This window comes from Eriocheir sinensis, chromosome 67 (genome assembly GCF_024679095.1).
Source record: "Eriocheir sinensis breed Jianghai 21 chromosome 67, ASM2467909v1, whole genome shotgun sequence".
Taxonomy (NCBI): Eukaryota; Metazoa; Arthropoda; class Malacostraca; order Decapoda; family Varunidae; genus Eriocheir; species Eriocheir sinensis.
In genome coordinates, this window is record NC_066575.1 from 6,202,533 (window position 1) to 6,218,897 (window position 16,365).

General features: G+C 45.5%; 1 protein-coding gene and 1 long non-coding RNA gene across 3 annotated transcripts in view; one reads left to right on the forward strand and one right to left on the reverse strand.

Moving 5' to 3' along the window:
• The window catches only part of LOC126988003 (uncharacterized), an 89,539-nt gene that overhangs the window by 4,549 nt on the left and 68,625 nt on the right, over nucleotides 1–16,365 (forward strand). Inside the window, 11 exon segments of the mRNA XM_050845733.1 lie at nucleotides 1,135–1,280; nucleotides 2,040–2,121; nucleotides 5,193–5,258; nucleotides 6,162–6,322; nucleotides 7,316–7,419; nucleotides 8,759–8,900; nucleotides 9,634–9,786; nucleotides 10,913–11,105; nucleotides 11,748–11,896; nucleotides 14,979–15,103; nucleotides 15,940–16,071. Coding sequence (XP_050701690.1) covers nucleotides 1,135–1,280; nucleotides 2,040–2,121; nucleotides 5,193–5,258; nucleotides 6,162–6,322; nucleotides 7,316–7,419; nucleotides 8,759–8,900; nucleotides 9,634–9,786; nucleotides 10,913–11,105; nucleotides 11,748–11,896; nucleotides 14,979–15,103; nucleotides 15,940–16,071 — 1,453 coding nt within the window.
• Nucleotides 9,794–10,434, reverse strand: LOC126988013 (uncharacterized). Of its 2 annotated transcripts, none has more exons than XR_007741381.1 (3): nucleotides 10,326–10,434; nucleotides 10,108–10,202; nucleotides 9,794–9,967 (listed from the first exon to the last, which is right to left on the reverse strand). It is a non-coding gene; the product is annotated as an uncharacterized LOC126988013 (long non-coding RNA). The 2 variants fall into 2 exon arrangements; XR_007741380.1 differs by having other exon boundaries at nucleotides 9,810–9,922; nucleotides 10,063–10,202.

Genomic DNA, 16,365 nt, shown 5'->3' on the forward strand with positions numbered 1-16,365 from the left:
AGTCCCAATTTCTCCAGTCTTTCTTCTTGTGTGTGTGTGTGTGTGTGTGTGTGTGTGTTTACTTCAGCCCAGTTGCGTAAATGCTTTCTCAGCCAAAACGTAGATAGCGAGTGCATTCTTCTACTGACCGAGTTGGCTGTGATAAGTTCCTAGGCACGCGCGGAGCCACAGCGTACACACTCTCCTCAAAGACAGATAAAAGTTGAGCTCCGAACACCCATGCCAGATTGTCGTACTCAGAGCATAGTATTTACCGGTTTCTGGCGCCTAACTATTGCCAAGAAGCATCAGGATCTAACTCTTTTAACGATAACTATAAATGAGTTTCGTTATTGGAGCCCAGAAGACAGTTTTGGGGTACGAAGTCGGGAAATATAAGCGGCTGAGTACGACAATCTGGCAACGTTGGGTCAGAAGCGGCGTTGAGGGGAACCAGTGTCTGTCTGTCTGTCTGTCTGTCTGTCTCTTTCTTCTTCTTCTTCTTCTTCTTCTTCTTCTTCTTCTTCTTTTTCTTCTTCTTCTTCTTCTTCTTAACCCTCCTTCTCCCTCCCTACCCCCCCAAAAAAAATATGACCAGAAAACAAAAACAAATGAAAAAAAAAACAGATAAACAGAGGAAATAAAAAAAAATGGATGAATATAAACAATTTGATAGAGCTCGAGGGAAAAAAATTATCATGGCTATATCTGTTTATCTCCTTTTGTTTTATCTACGCCTCGCTAGATAGATAGATAGATAGATAGATAGAGAGAGAGAAAGATAGATAGATAGGTAGGTAGATAGATAGATAGATAGATAGAGAGAAAGATAGATAGATAGGTAGGTAGGTAGATAGATAGATAGATAGATAGATAGTTTTTAAAATTCCCCTCACCCTTCCCTTAACCCTTCCCCTTACTTTCCCCCTCACTCTTCCCCTACCCTTTCCCCTTCCCCTTCTCCCCATCACCTTTTCCTCACCCTCACCCTCCACTGAACAACTTTTAACGAAGACTTCAATGGAGAGAGTCAGGAAGGCAAAGAGAGAGAGAGACAGAGAATCAGGCCTCAGGAACAGGACTTCATGACAGGCAGCCTCAGAGGAGCGGAAGGGAGTCCTCAGTGACCTAAAGGAGTGTCTCTTGACCCCGCAGATGTGTCCAGGACCGAGAGCCTGACGTGTGGGTCCAATGAGTTCACCTGCCAGTCTGGGGACGAGTGTTACCCCGAGGATTACGTGTGTGACGATTTCCCGGACTGCGAGGACAAGTCGGACGAGGAACCCATCTATGACTGTAAGGTGAGTTCAGGATCCACGTTACTTCTATGACTGTGAGGGGTTTTTAAGGGTCCATGTCCCCTTCTCTGTGACTGTGAGGTGAGTCCAGGATCCACGTTACTTCTATGACTGTGAGGGGTTTAGGGTCCATGTCCCCTTCTCTGTGACTGTGAGGTGAGTCCAGGATCCACGTTACTTCTATGACTGTGAGGGGGTTTAGGGTCCATGTCCCCTTCTCTGTGACTGTGCGGTGGTTGCAAGGTCTATGTCCGGTTATGACGCACTGACGAACTTTAAGACTTTGCGTTCCCACAGTTAGTACATTAAATAGAAGGTTCGTTGTATAACTCAGCCTTTTTTTCCTCTCCTTTGAGCCACGATAAGCTTGTATTAGTGGGGTGTTGACAAGTAGCTCACGGGGCGGAGTGGTGTTCTGACTTGGTGTTCCCTCAGTTAGTTCATTAAATAGAAGGTTCATTGTATAAGGGTGTTGACAAGTAGCTCACGGGGCGGACTGGTGTTCTTACAGACGGGCCGTGAACCTCCCTATACGTTCTTACAGACGGGCCGTGAACCTCCCTATACGTTCTTACAGACGGGCCGTGAACCTCCCTATACGTTCTTACAGACGGGCCGTGAACCTCCCTATACGTTCTTACAGACGGGCCGTGAACCTCCCTATACGTTCTTACAGACGGGCCGTGAACCTCCCTATACGTTCTTACAGACGGGCCGTGAACCTCCCTATACGTTCTTACAGACGGGCCGTTTTCTCCTCAGGCATTTTTAGCGAAGGATGAGCAGGAGGAGGCGGAGGTGCAGGACATTGGCGGAGGAGTGGACGCCGGCGAGCCTGCTGAGGGTGAGTTAACATTTCCTAATACACCCATCTTGATTTTTCTTACACACATTAAAGCAGTAATTCTTAACCCGTCCGCTGCGATAGGCACGGATTTGGCCTTCCCTGGTAGCCTGGTAACATTATACTCCCAGGTTTTTCTCTGCCTTTGTCGTGGATAGTGGAGTGTTTCCCATGCGGTATTGGTGTGCTGGATATCCCTTCCCTGGTAGCCTGGTAACATTATACTCCCAGGTCTTTCTCTGCCTCTTCGGTGGATAGTGGAGTGTTTTCCATGTGGAATTGGTGTGCTGGATATCCCCTCCCATTGTGCAGGACTTTACATTTTTCTTCATTGAATTGTAACAGCCACTTTTTGCTCCATTCCTGTAGCTTGGTGAGGTCTGACTGTAGGAAATCCCCATTCAAAGGGTTAATGCCATATTTCTAAACGTTTCGGCCCTCGAGCACACACATAAGAACATAAGAACATAAGAACGTAGGAGTCTACAAGAGGCCGGTAGACCTGTACGAGGCAGCTCCTTTGAACCTAAGCTCCCGTGAATCTAACCCCACCTAATATCGCTGTCCATGAATTTATCTAATCTATTTTTAAATGTGACAATTGTATTGGCACTCACCACATGACTGCTAAGCCTATTCCACTCATCTACCACTCTGTTAGTAAACCAATTTCTGCCTATGTCCCTGTTGAATCTGAATTTATCCAGTTTAAACCCATTACTACGTGTCCTACCCGGTTCTCTTACCAACAAAACCTTATGAATATCCCCCTCAATTGGACAAGGCTTTCGTAGTATTTCTGGGTAGTTCCATGGGTAGTTTTATGAGCCTGGTGGTATAATAGTTTGGATCAACCTGTTGTGGACTCTGTATAACATGGCATTCCCTGTAACTGCCTCTGTACCGTAAGAACACACACTTAGAGAACACACACTTAGAGAACACACACTTAGAGAACACACAGTTAGAGAACACACAGTTAGAGAACACACAGTTAGAGAACACACACTTAGAGAACACACACTTAGAGAACACACACTTAGAGAACACACACTTAGAGAACACACAGTTAGAGAACACACACTTAGAGAACACACACTTAGAGAACACACAGTTAGAGAACACACACTTAGAGAACACACACTTAGAGAACACACAGTTAGAGAACACACACTTAGAGAACACACACTTAGAGAACACACACTTAGAGAACACACAGTTAGAGAACACACACTTAGAGAACACACACTTAGAGAACACACACTTAGAGAACACACAGTTAGAGAACACACAGTTAGAGAACACACACTTAGAGAACACACAGTTAGAGAACACACAGTTAGAGAACACACACTTAGAGAACACACACTTAGAGAACACACACATAGAGCACACACAGATAGAGAACACACACTTAGATAACACACTTAGAGAACACACACTTAGAGAACACACTTAGAGAACACACAGTTAGAGAACACACATAGAGAACACACACTTAGAGAACACACACTTAGAGAACACACATGAGAACACACACTTAGAGATCACACAGTTAGAGAACACACACTTAGAGAACACACATAGAGAACCCTCAGTTAGAGAACACACAGTTCGAGAACACACTCTTAGAGAACACACAGTTAGAGAAAACACACTTAGAGAACACACACTTGGAGAACACAGTTAGAGAACACACACTTAGAGAACACACACTTAGAGAACACACAGTTAGAGAACACACAGTTAGAGAACACACACTTAGAGAACACACAGTTAGAGAACACACACTTAGAGAACACACACTTAGAGAACACACAGTTAGAGAACACACACTTAGAGAACACACACTTAGAGAACACACTTAGAGAACACACATAGAGAACACACACTTAGAGAACACACTTAGAGAACACACACTTAGAGAACACACAGTTAGAGAACACACACTTAGAGAACACACACTTAGAGAACACACAGTTAGAGAACACACAGTTAGAGAACACACACTTAGAGAACACACAGTTAGAGAACACACACTTAGAGAACACACAGTTAGAGAACACACAGTTAGAGAACACACAGTTAGAGAACACACACTTAGAGAACACACAGTTAGAGAACACACAGTTAGAGAACACACAGTTAGAGAACACACACTTAGAGAACACACACTTAGAGAACACACACTTAGAGAACACACACTTAGAGAACACACAGTTAGAGAACACACACTTAGAGAACACACACTTAGAGAACACACACTTAGAGAACACACACTTAGAGAACACACACTTAGAGAACACACACTTAGAGAACACACACTTAGAGAACACACACAGAGAACACACACTTAGAGAACACACACTTAGAGAACACACACTTAGAGAACACACACTTAGAGCACACACTTGGAGAACACACATGAGAACACACAGTTAGAGAACACACACTTAGATAACACACTTAGAGAACACACTTAGAGAACACACATAGAGAACACACACTTAGAGAACACACAGTTAGAGAACACACTTAGAGAACACACACACTTAGAGAACACACATAGAGAACACACACACACTTAGAGAACACACACTTAGAGAACACACACTTAGAGAACACACACTTTGAGAACACACACTTAGAGAACACACACTTAGAGAACACACACTTAGAGAACACACACTTAGAGAACCGGAAAGCCTGAACGTCACCCCAATAGTTCTTCCTTCCCCTCTTCTTCATCTTCTTCAGCTTCATTTTGTCCTTGAAACTATATAAAAAAAAACATCAGAAGGCCGGGAAATCTGAATGCTCCACCAAAAGCTCTTCCTTCTCCTCTTAGTCATCTTTTTCAGCTTTATTTTGCCCTTGAAACCATAAAAAAACAACCACTAGAGACCCGGGGTACATAACTATCACCCCAAGCGGTTTTCTCCACCAAATTCTTCACCTTGTTCATCCTCGTTTAACCCTCGGAACCATAAAGACCAACACCAGAGAGTCGGGGAGTCTGAGCATTGCCAGACCAGTCCTTCCTCACCCAGCTGTTCCTCCACCCCACACAGAGCCCGACCAGGAGGTATCAGTGCCCGTGGAGCCTCCCGAGCAGTGTGCCCTCAGGAAGTGTGAAGGTAAGGTGTTGACGTAGTAGATAGTAGTAGATTTGAAGTAGATTTGAAGTGGTAATAGATTTGAAGTGGTAAATTTGAAGCAGTAGTAGAATTGAAGTAGTAGATTTTAAGCAGATTCTAAGTAGATTTGAAGTGGTAATATATTTGAAGTGGTAGATTTGAAGCAGTAGTAGAATTGAAGTAGTAGATTTTAAGCAGATTCTAAGTAGATTTGAAGTGGTAATATATTTGAAGTGGTAGATTTGAAGCAGTAGTAGAATTGAAGTAGTAGATTTTAAGTAGATTCTAAGCAGATTTGAAGATACTTAACTCCCTTTCCCGTCTTGTGTGATTCTTCGACTTCATTGCGAATAATAACGAGCGTATAAGTTAATGTATTTCTAAATTAATGAAAATAAAAATTCCAACCTCTTACGCTTCAAACGGTATCAGAATTCCTCTACGAATCCATTTTACGTCACGAGTGCAAATATAATGTTTTTTTTGGTAAGTTAACTAATCTAAATCTTGCTTGAGGTATGAGTTAGGGGCTCACTGTTATGTATTTATCATTTTCCTGTTGATTTGAATAGTGTTGATTTGGGGACTTGTTGTGAGAGAGTAATTGCAACTTTTATTTTCTTCTTCTTCTTCTTCTTTTTCTTGTTGTTGTTGTTGTTGTTGTTGTTGTTGTTGTTGTTGTTGTTGTTGTTGTTTGTTCTTCTTCTTCTTCTTCTTCTTCTTCTTTTTCTTCATCTTCTTCTTCTTCTTCTTCTTCTTCTTCTTCTTCTTCTTCTTCTTCTTCTTTCTTTCTTTCTTTCTTTCTGTCTGTCTGTCTGTCTGTCTGTGCCTCTCTCTCTCTCTCTCTCTCTCTCTCTCTCTCTCTCTCTCTCTCTCTCTCTCTCTCTCTCTCTCCGGGGGCAGCGGGTCGCAAATTCAAGCTCGCGGACGGCCAAACCCTCTACTACACCTACGAGACCCTTACTGTTACCCAGCTCGCCGGCGCCGCTCCCTCCAACACCTCGCTCGCCATCCGTGCAAACCTTGCCTTCACCGTCCTCACCGCCTGCGAGATTGAGCTGAAGGTTTGTATATGTGTGTGTGTGTGTGTGTGTGTGTGTGTGTGTGTGTGTGTGTGTATATAACTCGCACACACATACACACACATACATCTGGACCGTATCATCGAAGCTACAGTTTATATCAAATTATGTTTAATCGGCTGTAATAATTGGGTTGATTTTAGTGGCTCAGCGCTCTCAGTATCCCTCCGTATGTTAAATTATGACTACGGTATTGCTCACATCGTAATTAACAGAAGTGTGCCTAACCCTCAAATATATCAAACTATTGAGATATACATATGAGAGAGAGAGAGAGAGAGAGAGAGAGAGAGAGAGAGAGAGAGAGAGAGAGAGAGAGAGAGAGAGAGAGAGAGAGAGAGAGAGAGAGAGAGAGAGAGAGAGAGAGAGAGAGAGAGAGAGAGAGAGAGAGAGAGAGAGAGAGAGAGACAGACACAGACAGACAGAGACAGAGACAGACAGACAGACAGACAGACACAGACAGACAGACAGACAGACAGACAGACAGGGAACGGACATCAAGCCTTCCTACCAAACACTCCAACACTAGCCGGGACAGGGATACAGGTAGAGACAGTAGGTGATTTTTTTTTTTTTTTTTTACATCAGAGGAGTCAATTCCAGGGCATAAAAAAGGTAACAAATGTAAAAAAAAAAAAAAAAAAGCCCGCTACTCACTGCTCCTAAAAAGAGTTAGAGGAGTGGCCGAAAGATAGGTCAATTTCGGGAGGAGAGGTGTCCTGATACCCTCCTCTTGAAGCAGTGATGCCATTTTAGCGGATTTTACGCTAGATCTGGCGGAGTTGCATGTCAATTTAGCGGGAAAGATCTTAGAATTGACAAGAATATCTAGCGGATTTTCAAGTCCAATCTAGCGGCAAATTTTTGTAACCTATCATCTGGCGGATTTTTTAGGCCATCATAGCGGATTTATACATTTAGAGTTGGCAACACTGTCTTGAAGCGTGATTGTAACCGTCAGTGTTCCTCGCTCAGGTGCAAAACGTGGTGGTGGAGACGACGCGGAGTGACAGCGGTGGGCGTCTTGAGAACGTGGAGGACAACGCCTTCGTATCCGCCGTCACCAAGAACCCATTGAGGTAAGCCGCCACACACACACACACGGCGGGGCTCGAACCGGGTCACCTCAGCACCATAAGTATAGCTGTCTCTCAGGCCAGTATCCTCAGACAAACAAATATTCTCAAAGGCAATGCACAAAGGAGATTTTTTTTAACAGCAAAGGAGACAGCTCAAGGGCACACACAAAAAAGAAACACTAATAATAAAAAAAAGCCCGCTACTTGCCGCTCCTACAAAAAAGAATCAAAAGAAGTGGTTCCTCCATTAATCGTTTTTTTTTTACAACAAAGGAGACAGCTCAAGGGCACAAAAAAAGTAAACAATAATAAAAAAAAAAAAAGCCCGCTACTCGCTGCTCACAAAAAGAAAAGGTTATGAGTGTTTTCTTACGTTCATGTTGAAGAAGCCTTGTTGAACTATCACCAGGCTCACTAATCTACCCATGGAAATACTAACACAACAACAACCTCCATGAAAGCCTGATGTGTGTGTGTGTGTAAGCGCCGAAATGTGTGGGAATTTTTATTTATTTATTTATCTACGGAAAAGGAGACAGTTCTGTAAAAAAATTAAAAACCTCACACATTTCGGCGCTTAAACACCCATATCAGGTTTTCATGGAGGTTGTTGTGTTAGTATTTCCATGGGTAGATTAGTGAGCATTTACGTATTGATTCAAGCATTTCTTTTTCTACAGTCACTAGGCCTTAGATTTCACCGCCAAGGGAAAAAAATCATATGTAAATGGTCTGTATAGAAGGATAGCGCTGAAGACCACTGCCTTGGTACACGAAAACTGGGGGTGGACGTACATGACCCGCCCTTCATTTTACTATTGACCTTGTTACTGACCTCGCGAGCATCCCTTCACTTTTCTCGTTCCCCTTCCCTTCCTCTAACTCTTCCCTTTCCCCTTCCCTTCCCCTCACCCTTCCCTTTATGTCCCTTCTCCTCACCCTACCCCTTCCCCTTCATCCGTCCTCTTCCCCTACCCATTCCTCTTCCCCTTCCTCTAACTCTTCCCTTTTCTCTTCCCTTCCCCTTTCTCCCTTCCCCTCACCCTTCCCTTTATGTCCCTTCTCCTCACCCTACCCCTTCCCATTCATCCTTCCTCTTCCCCTACCCATTCCCCTCACCCTTCCCCTTCCCTTTCCCCTCACCATTCCCCTTTCGTCCCTTCCCCTTTCATCCTTCCCACTCCCCTTCCCTTATCCTTTCCCCTCATTCCCCTCCCCCTTCCTCTCACCCTAGCCCTTACTTTCCCTTACTCCTTCCCCTTTTACCCTTTCTTCCCCCTTCCCCTTCATTCTTCCCCTGCCCCTTCTCCTCACCCTCCCCTCGTCTCCCCTTCCACAGATTTGCGTACCATGACGGGCTGGTGGAGGAGCTGTGTCCCGCCCCCGACGAGGACCCCAACGCCCTCAACTTCAAGCGGGCGGCTGTGTCCCTCCTGCAGAACACCATGCCGCGTCTCGACCTGGAACACCGCACCACCGAGGTAACGACTCCGACCCTTCAGCCACGTTCCACAGTTCGACACCCGCGGGTTTGTTAGCGCCCGAACCGAACTTGTGATACCACGGAAATTCCCTCCCAGTATAGAGTTTGGTGTTGATAGATAGATAAATAGATAAAGAGAGAGAGAGAGAGAGAGAGAGAGAGAGAGAGAGAGAGAGAGAGAGAGAGAGAGAGAGAGAGAGAGAGAGAGAGAGAGAATCACACAATATCCCATCACCAAGGTCACGAGTCTATCGGTAGCGAACTGTCCGACAACTCTTTATCCAAGTTCCACAGTTCGACTCGACGCTACAATACAACGAGCCGGTATTACGAAAAAAGCCTTCTACTATTCACTACTTTACCTTACAACTTTACCATACAACTACACTATACTTCTGCAGTACTGCGAAACAAAATAACAAAAATTCCTTCTCTACTACTATGCTTCTATAATACTAAGAAAATTCCTGTATAGATGTTGGTACAGCCCCGCCAAGGCAGAGTGTATGGACTGAGACGGTTTTTGTTTTGTTGATCTGTTTTATTATTACCCTCAAGTGTGTGTGTGTGTGTGTGTGTGTGTGTGTGTGTGTGTGTGTGTAACTTGGGGTAGATAAACTGAGGTAACCCGCGTGTCAAAAGCCAATGTGACGGAGATGAACACCGAGGCCTTAGCGCGTTTAGCTTAAGCGTACGCCACCAGCTTCACCTGTACCTCGTTTGTGCTTCAGAGGGACGTGGTTGGTCACTGCAAGGTGGACTATCAGGTGGAGGGAGTGGCCGGGAAGAGCTTACTGCTGAAGAAGACGCGTGACATCCCCTCCTGTACCGCCCGCTCCTCCACCACCTCCTTCATCAAGGGCGTCGAGTATGACTTCGTGGGGGTGAGTCCGAGTCGAGTTGAGGACATACTCGGCCTTGAACTCTTGCACTTGTATTCTGACCTTGTTAATGACCTTGTTTCTGACCTTACTCCCTTCCCGTCACCCTTTCTCCTCCCCCTTCCCCTCAACCCCTGACCTTACTGACCTCGACCCTTCCCGCAACCCCCTATTACACCCTGACCTTATTACTGACCTTGTTTGGGCCCTCTGACCTTTTTTCTGATCTTGCTCCCTTCCCGTCACCCTTTCCCCTCCCCCTTCCCCTCAGCCCCTGACCTTACTGACCTCGACCCTTCCCGTAACCCCCTATTGCACCCTGACCTTATTACTGACCTTGTTTGAGCCCTCTGACCTTATTTCTGATTTTGCTCCCTTCCCGTCACCCTTTCCCCTCCCCCTTCCCCTCAACCCCTGACCTTACTGACCTCGACCCTTCTCGCAACCTCCTAACCTTATTACTGACCTTGATTCTTTCCTCTCATCCTCCACTTCCCCTTTCCCCCTCTCTCTTCCCCTCATCCTTTCCCTCAACCCCTGACCTTACTGACCTCGACCCTTCCCGCAACCCCCTGACCTTATTACTGACCTTGATTCTTTCCTCTCATCCTCCACTTCCCCTTTCCCCCTCTCTCTTCCCCTCCCCTTCCCCTCAACCCCTGACCTTTGATCCCTTCTATCCATCCCCCACTTCCCTCCCCCTTCCCCTCAACCCCTGACCTTACTGACCTCGACCCTTCCCTCAACCCCCTGACCTTATTAGTGACCTTGATCTTTTCCTATCATTTCCCACTTCCCCTTTCCCTCAACCCCCTGACCTTATTAGTGACCTTGATCCTTTCCTTTCATCCCCCACTTCCCCTTTCCCCTTCCCCTTTCCCTCAACCCCCTGACCTTATTAGTGACCTTGATCCCTTCCTATCATCCCCCACTTCCCCTTTTACTCCCCTCCCCTTTCCCCTCCCCCTTCCCCTCACAGTCATCCCTTTAAGCAGCCGGGGGGGGGGGGGGGACTTTCCTATAATCCTTTCTGCGTCCCTGTTCGATATGTTTACAAGAGAATACAAAGTTGATGGGTTCCCTTCTGTAGCCTTCCTCTATGTAACCTGTGGCTTGGTGGGTCTTCCAGGGCATCCACACCCCTCCCCTGCTGGACACGAGTAGCGAGTGCATGCAGGAGGTGGCCGAGGGGCGCGTCCAAGTTTCCAGCTGCATTGAGGTCCACCGCCTGACGCCCTTCAGCTCGGAGCACGGCGGCGTCATCACCACCGTCACGCAGAACCTCAACTTCACCCACCGATCCTTCTCCTCCGCCAAGATGGGTGTGTAGTACCTTTATCATGCTCGGTTTAACTTTACTCGGCTCTCCTTCCACCTGTGCTCTGATATGCCCTGTTTAGTGTTTGTTTGGAATAACTGTCACTGCCTCCTTTGATATCACTGGGGACTCGCTAGGATAAGTTGTTGTTTATTAAGTTATTGTTATGCTCGTTTTAACTTCACTCACCGCTCCTTTTCCTCCGCCAAGATGGGTATGTAGCTCTTTTATGCTCGGTTCAGCGTTAGTTTAGAGGAACTGTCTTTGTCATTCTCCCCTTTGATATGGACTCGCTAGGATAAGTATGTAGTTTTGCTATGCTCGGTTTAACTTCATCCACCGATCCTTCTCCTCCGCCAAGATGGGTATGTAGCTCTTTTATGCTCGGTTCAGCGTTAGTTTAGAGGGACTGTCTTTGTCATTCTCCCCTTTGATATGGACTCGCTAGGATAAGTATGTAGTTTTGCTATGCTCGGTTTATATAACCCTCAATTGTCCCTCGTATCGTGTCAGGCAGTAACTTAACATAACCTCAAGCTCCATAACCAAACCTATACATGGCCGGGCAGAACACTATTGGAATATGCACCCAGAATAGATAAATATAACCCTCAAAGTGTCTCTCTTGTTGTGTTTCCCCGTGCAGGCAGTGTCCACAGCCGCACCAACCTCCTGTACGACTACCACACCCACGGCCACGACGACGACGGGGCCACTGACGAAGGGGCAGCCGATGCTCAATTCTGGCGGGCGCACTCCACGCAGATCCTCGACAAGATTGCGGAGAACAAGCAGGTGAACTTTAGCCACAGGGGTTGTTCTCTTGACACAGGGGTTGTTCTTATGGCACAGGGGTTGTTCTTTTGACACAGGGGTTGTTCTTATGGCACAGGGGTTGTTCTTTTGACACAGGGGTTGTTCTCTTGACACAGGGGTTGTTCTTTTGACACAGGGGTTGTTCTTTTGACACAGGGGTTGTTCTTATGGCACAGGGGTTGTTCTTTTGACACAGGGGTTGTTCTTATGGCACAGGGGTTGTTCTTTTGACACAGGGGTTGTTCTTATGGCACAGGGGTTGTTCTTATGACACAGGGGTTGTTCTCTTGACACAGGGGTTGTTCTTTTGACACAGGGGTTGTTCTCTTGACACAGGGGTTGTTCTTATGACACAGGGGTTGTTCTCTTGACACAGGGGTTGTTCTTATGGCACAGGGGTTGTTCTCTTGACACAGGGGTTGTTCTTATGGCACAGGGGTTGTTCTTATGGCACAGGGGTTGTTCTTATGGCACAGGGGTTGTTCTTATGGCACAGGGGTTGTTCTTATGGCACAGGGGTTGTTCTTTTGACACAGGGGTTGTTCTCTTGGCACAGGGGTTGGTCTTTTGACACAGGGGTTGTTCTTATGGCACAGGGGTTGTTCTTTTGACACAGGGGTTGTTCTCTTGACACAGGGGTTGGTCTCTTGACACAGGGGTTGTTCTTTTGACACAGGGGTTGTTCTCTTGACACAGGGGTTGTTCTTATGGCACAGGGGTTGTTCTCTTGACACAGGGGTTGTTCTCTTGACACAGGGGTTGTTCTCTTGACACAGGGGTTGTTCTCTTGACACAGGGGTTGTTCTTATGGCACAGGGGTTGTTCTCTTGACACAGGGGTTGTTCTTATGGCACAGGGGTTGTTCTCTTGACACAGGGGTTGTTCTTATGGCACAGGGGTTGTTCTCTTGACACAGGGGTTGTTCTTATGGCACAGGGGTTGTTCTCTTGACACAGGGGTTGTTCTCTTGACACAGGGGTTGTTCTTTTGACACAGGGGTTGTTCTCTTGACACAGGGGTTGTTCTTTTGACACAGGGGTTGTTCTTATAGCACAGGGGTTGTTGTTTTGACACAGGGGTTGTTCTTATAGCACAGGGGTTGTTCTTATGGCACAGGGGTTGTTCTTATGGCACAGGGGTTGTTCTTATGGCACAGGGGTTGTTCTTATGGCACAGGGGTTGTTCTTATGGCACAGGGGTTGTTCTTATGGCACAGGGGTTGTTCTTATGGCACAGGGGTTGTTCTCTTGACACAGGGGTTGTTCTTATGGCACAGGGGTTGTTCTTATGGCACAGGGGTTGTTCTCTTGACACAGGGGTTGTTCTCTTGACACAGGGGTTGTTCTTTTGACACAGGGGTTGTTCTTTTGACACAGGGGTTGTTCTTATGGCACAGGGGTTGTTCTTATGGCACAGGGGTTGTTCTTATGGCACAGGGGTTGTTCTTTTGACACAGGGGTTGTTCTTTTGACACAGGGGTTGTTCTTTTGACACAGGGGTTGTTCTTATGGCACAGGGGTTGTTCTTATGGCACAGGGGTTGTTCTCTTGACACAGGGGTTGTTCTTATGGCACAGGGGTTGTTCTTATGGCACAGGGGTTGTTCTCTTGACACAGGGGTTGTTCTTATGGCACAGGGGTTGTTCTCTTGACACAGGGGTTGTTCTTATGGCACAGGGGTTGTTCTCTTGACACAGGGGTTGTTCTTATGGCACAGGGGTTGTTCTTATGGCACAGGGGTTGTTCTTATGGCACAGGGGTTGTTCTTATGGCACAGGGGTTGTTCTCTTGACACAGGGGTTGTTCTTATGGCACAGGGGTTGTTCTTATGGCACAGGGGTTGTTCTCTTGACACAGGGGTTGTTCTTTTGACACAGGGGTTGTTCTCTTGACACAGGGGTTGTTCTTTTGACACAGGGGTTGTTCTCTTGACACAGGGGTTGTTCTTTTGACACAGGGGTTGTTCTTTTGACACAGGGGTTGTTCTCTTGACACAGGGGTTGTTCTTATGGCACAGGGGTTGTTCTCTTGACACAGGGGTTGTTCTTATGGCACAGGGGTTGTTCTCTTGACACAGGGGTTGTTCTTTTGACACAGGGGTTGTTCTCTTGACACAGGGGTTGTTCTCTTGACACAGGGGTTGTTCACTTGACACAGGGGTTGTTCACTTGACACAGGGGTTGTTCACTTGACACAGGGGTTGTTCTTCTTGAAAACCTTATAACTAAATACTGAACACTGAACTAAATAGGCCCCGTCAATGTTAAATCACTCTATGGCTTTTTTTCCTTAATTTTTGCTTTGAAATTACCTACTTGTTATTATGAGTCTATTATTTTTTATTACGTTTATGATTATTATTGTTATTGGTGAAAAACTTAAAAAAGAACACTCACAATAGATCCCAACAATTTTAAATCACTCAATGGCTTTTTTTCCTTAATTTTAGCTTCGAAATTACCTACTTGTTATTATGAGTCTATTATTTTTTATTACGTTTATTATTATTATTGTTATTGGTGAAAACGTTAAAAATGAACTCTCACAATAGATCCCGACACTGTTAAATCACTGAATGGCTTTTTTTCCTTAATTTTAGCTTCGAAATTACCTACTTAATTACTATGAGCCTTCTATTTTTCATTACGTTTTGTTGCCTTATTGGTGAAAACCTTAAAAATGAACACTCACAATAGATCCCGACAATGTTAAATCACTCTATGGCTTTTTTTCCTTAATTTTAGCTTCGAAATTACTATGAGCCTATTATTTTTTATTACGTTTATTATTATTATTATTGTTATTGGTGAAAACGTTAAAAATGAACTCTCACAATAGATCCCGGCAATGTTAAATCACTCTATGGCTTTTTTTCATTATCTTCCGTTCAACACCGAAATCACTTCCTCATTACTATTACTATTTCTTATTAGTGTTGTAAACCTTAAAAAAAAAAAAAATCAGAATGAATGCCATGTCGACGAAGGGATCATTTTTCCTAACCCGGGAATGTTAAATCAACGCTGACGATTCTTATATTTTCCTTCATACCCGCCGAACAGAGAGACGGCGAAGGTGTGGCCACGGACGCCCCTCGCCTCTTCCTGGAGCTGGTTCAGACACTGCGTCACCTCAGCTACACCGAACTGTGGGCCATCAGCGAGGAGAGGGACTGGGGGCTCGAGCGGTGGGTACCCCTTCAGCCATAGACTCTACTCTTCTGCATTATCCTGTACCTATCTGTCACGCATTCTAAGACATTTCAGAGCCCACACACCTATAGTTGATGAGGCTTTCGTAGAGGCTGTGTTAGTATTTCCATGGGTAGACTTTGGTAGAGGCTGTGTTAGTATTTCCATGGGTAGGCTTTCGTAGAGGCTGTGTTAGTATTTCCATGGGTAGGCTTTCGTAGAGGCTGTGTTAGTATTTGCACGGGTAGGCTTTGGTAGAGGCTGTGTTAGTATTTGCACGGGTAGGCTTTGGTAGAGGCTGTGTTAGTATTTCCATGGGTAGGCTTTGGTAGAGGCTGTGTTAGTATTTCCATGGGTAGGCTTTCGTAGAGGCTGTGTTAGTATTTCCATGGATAGCTTTGCATTATCTTATACGTCTTTGTCCTTATTTTCAAACATTTCAGGGCTGTAAATTGATAAGGCTTTCGTAGAGGCTGTGTTAGGATTTCCATGGATAGCTTTGCATTATCTTATACGTCTTTGTCCCTTATTTTCAAACATTTCAGGGCTATAAATCGATAAGGCTTTCGTAGAGGCTGTGTTAGTATTTCCATGGATAGCTTTGCATTATCTCATACGTCTTTGTCCTTATTTTCAAACATTTCAGGGCTATAAATTGATAAGGCTTTCGTAGAGGCTGTGTTAGGATTTCCATGGATAGCTTAGCATGTTATCCTGTGCCTCTTAAGCCAGTATTCTGAAGTATATCGGGCTCACAAACCTACAATAGATAACACATTTTAGTCTACGCTCTCCTGCTAACCCTTGGTCCCCGCTCTTCGCCTCCAACCAGGTCCGTGTTCAATGACGCCCTTCCGATGCTGGGTACGGGCGGCGGCGTGGGCGTCATGCGTGATCTCATGACGCAAGACCACAACAATATCCTTACCAACACCTGGCTCACCTCGCTCTCCTTCATCCCCAGGTGGGTGGGTGGAGGGAGGGGGGGAAGGAAAGGGGGGACGGGGGGGTCGTAATTATATGTTATTATCTGTTCGTATTTTTCACGTATGATAATTATTGTAATGTGAGGTAATTGACCTTATTTCATCATCTTAATTTTATGTGTATGTGGGGTGGGAGTGGGGGTAGGGGAGTGTGTGTGTGTGTGTGTGTGTGTGTGTGTGTGTGTGTGTGTGTGTGTGTGTGTTGACATGATTATCAGCTTAGAACTTTCCTTAACCTTAAAAATCCAGGAACTTATTGAGGGTCGTATTCT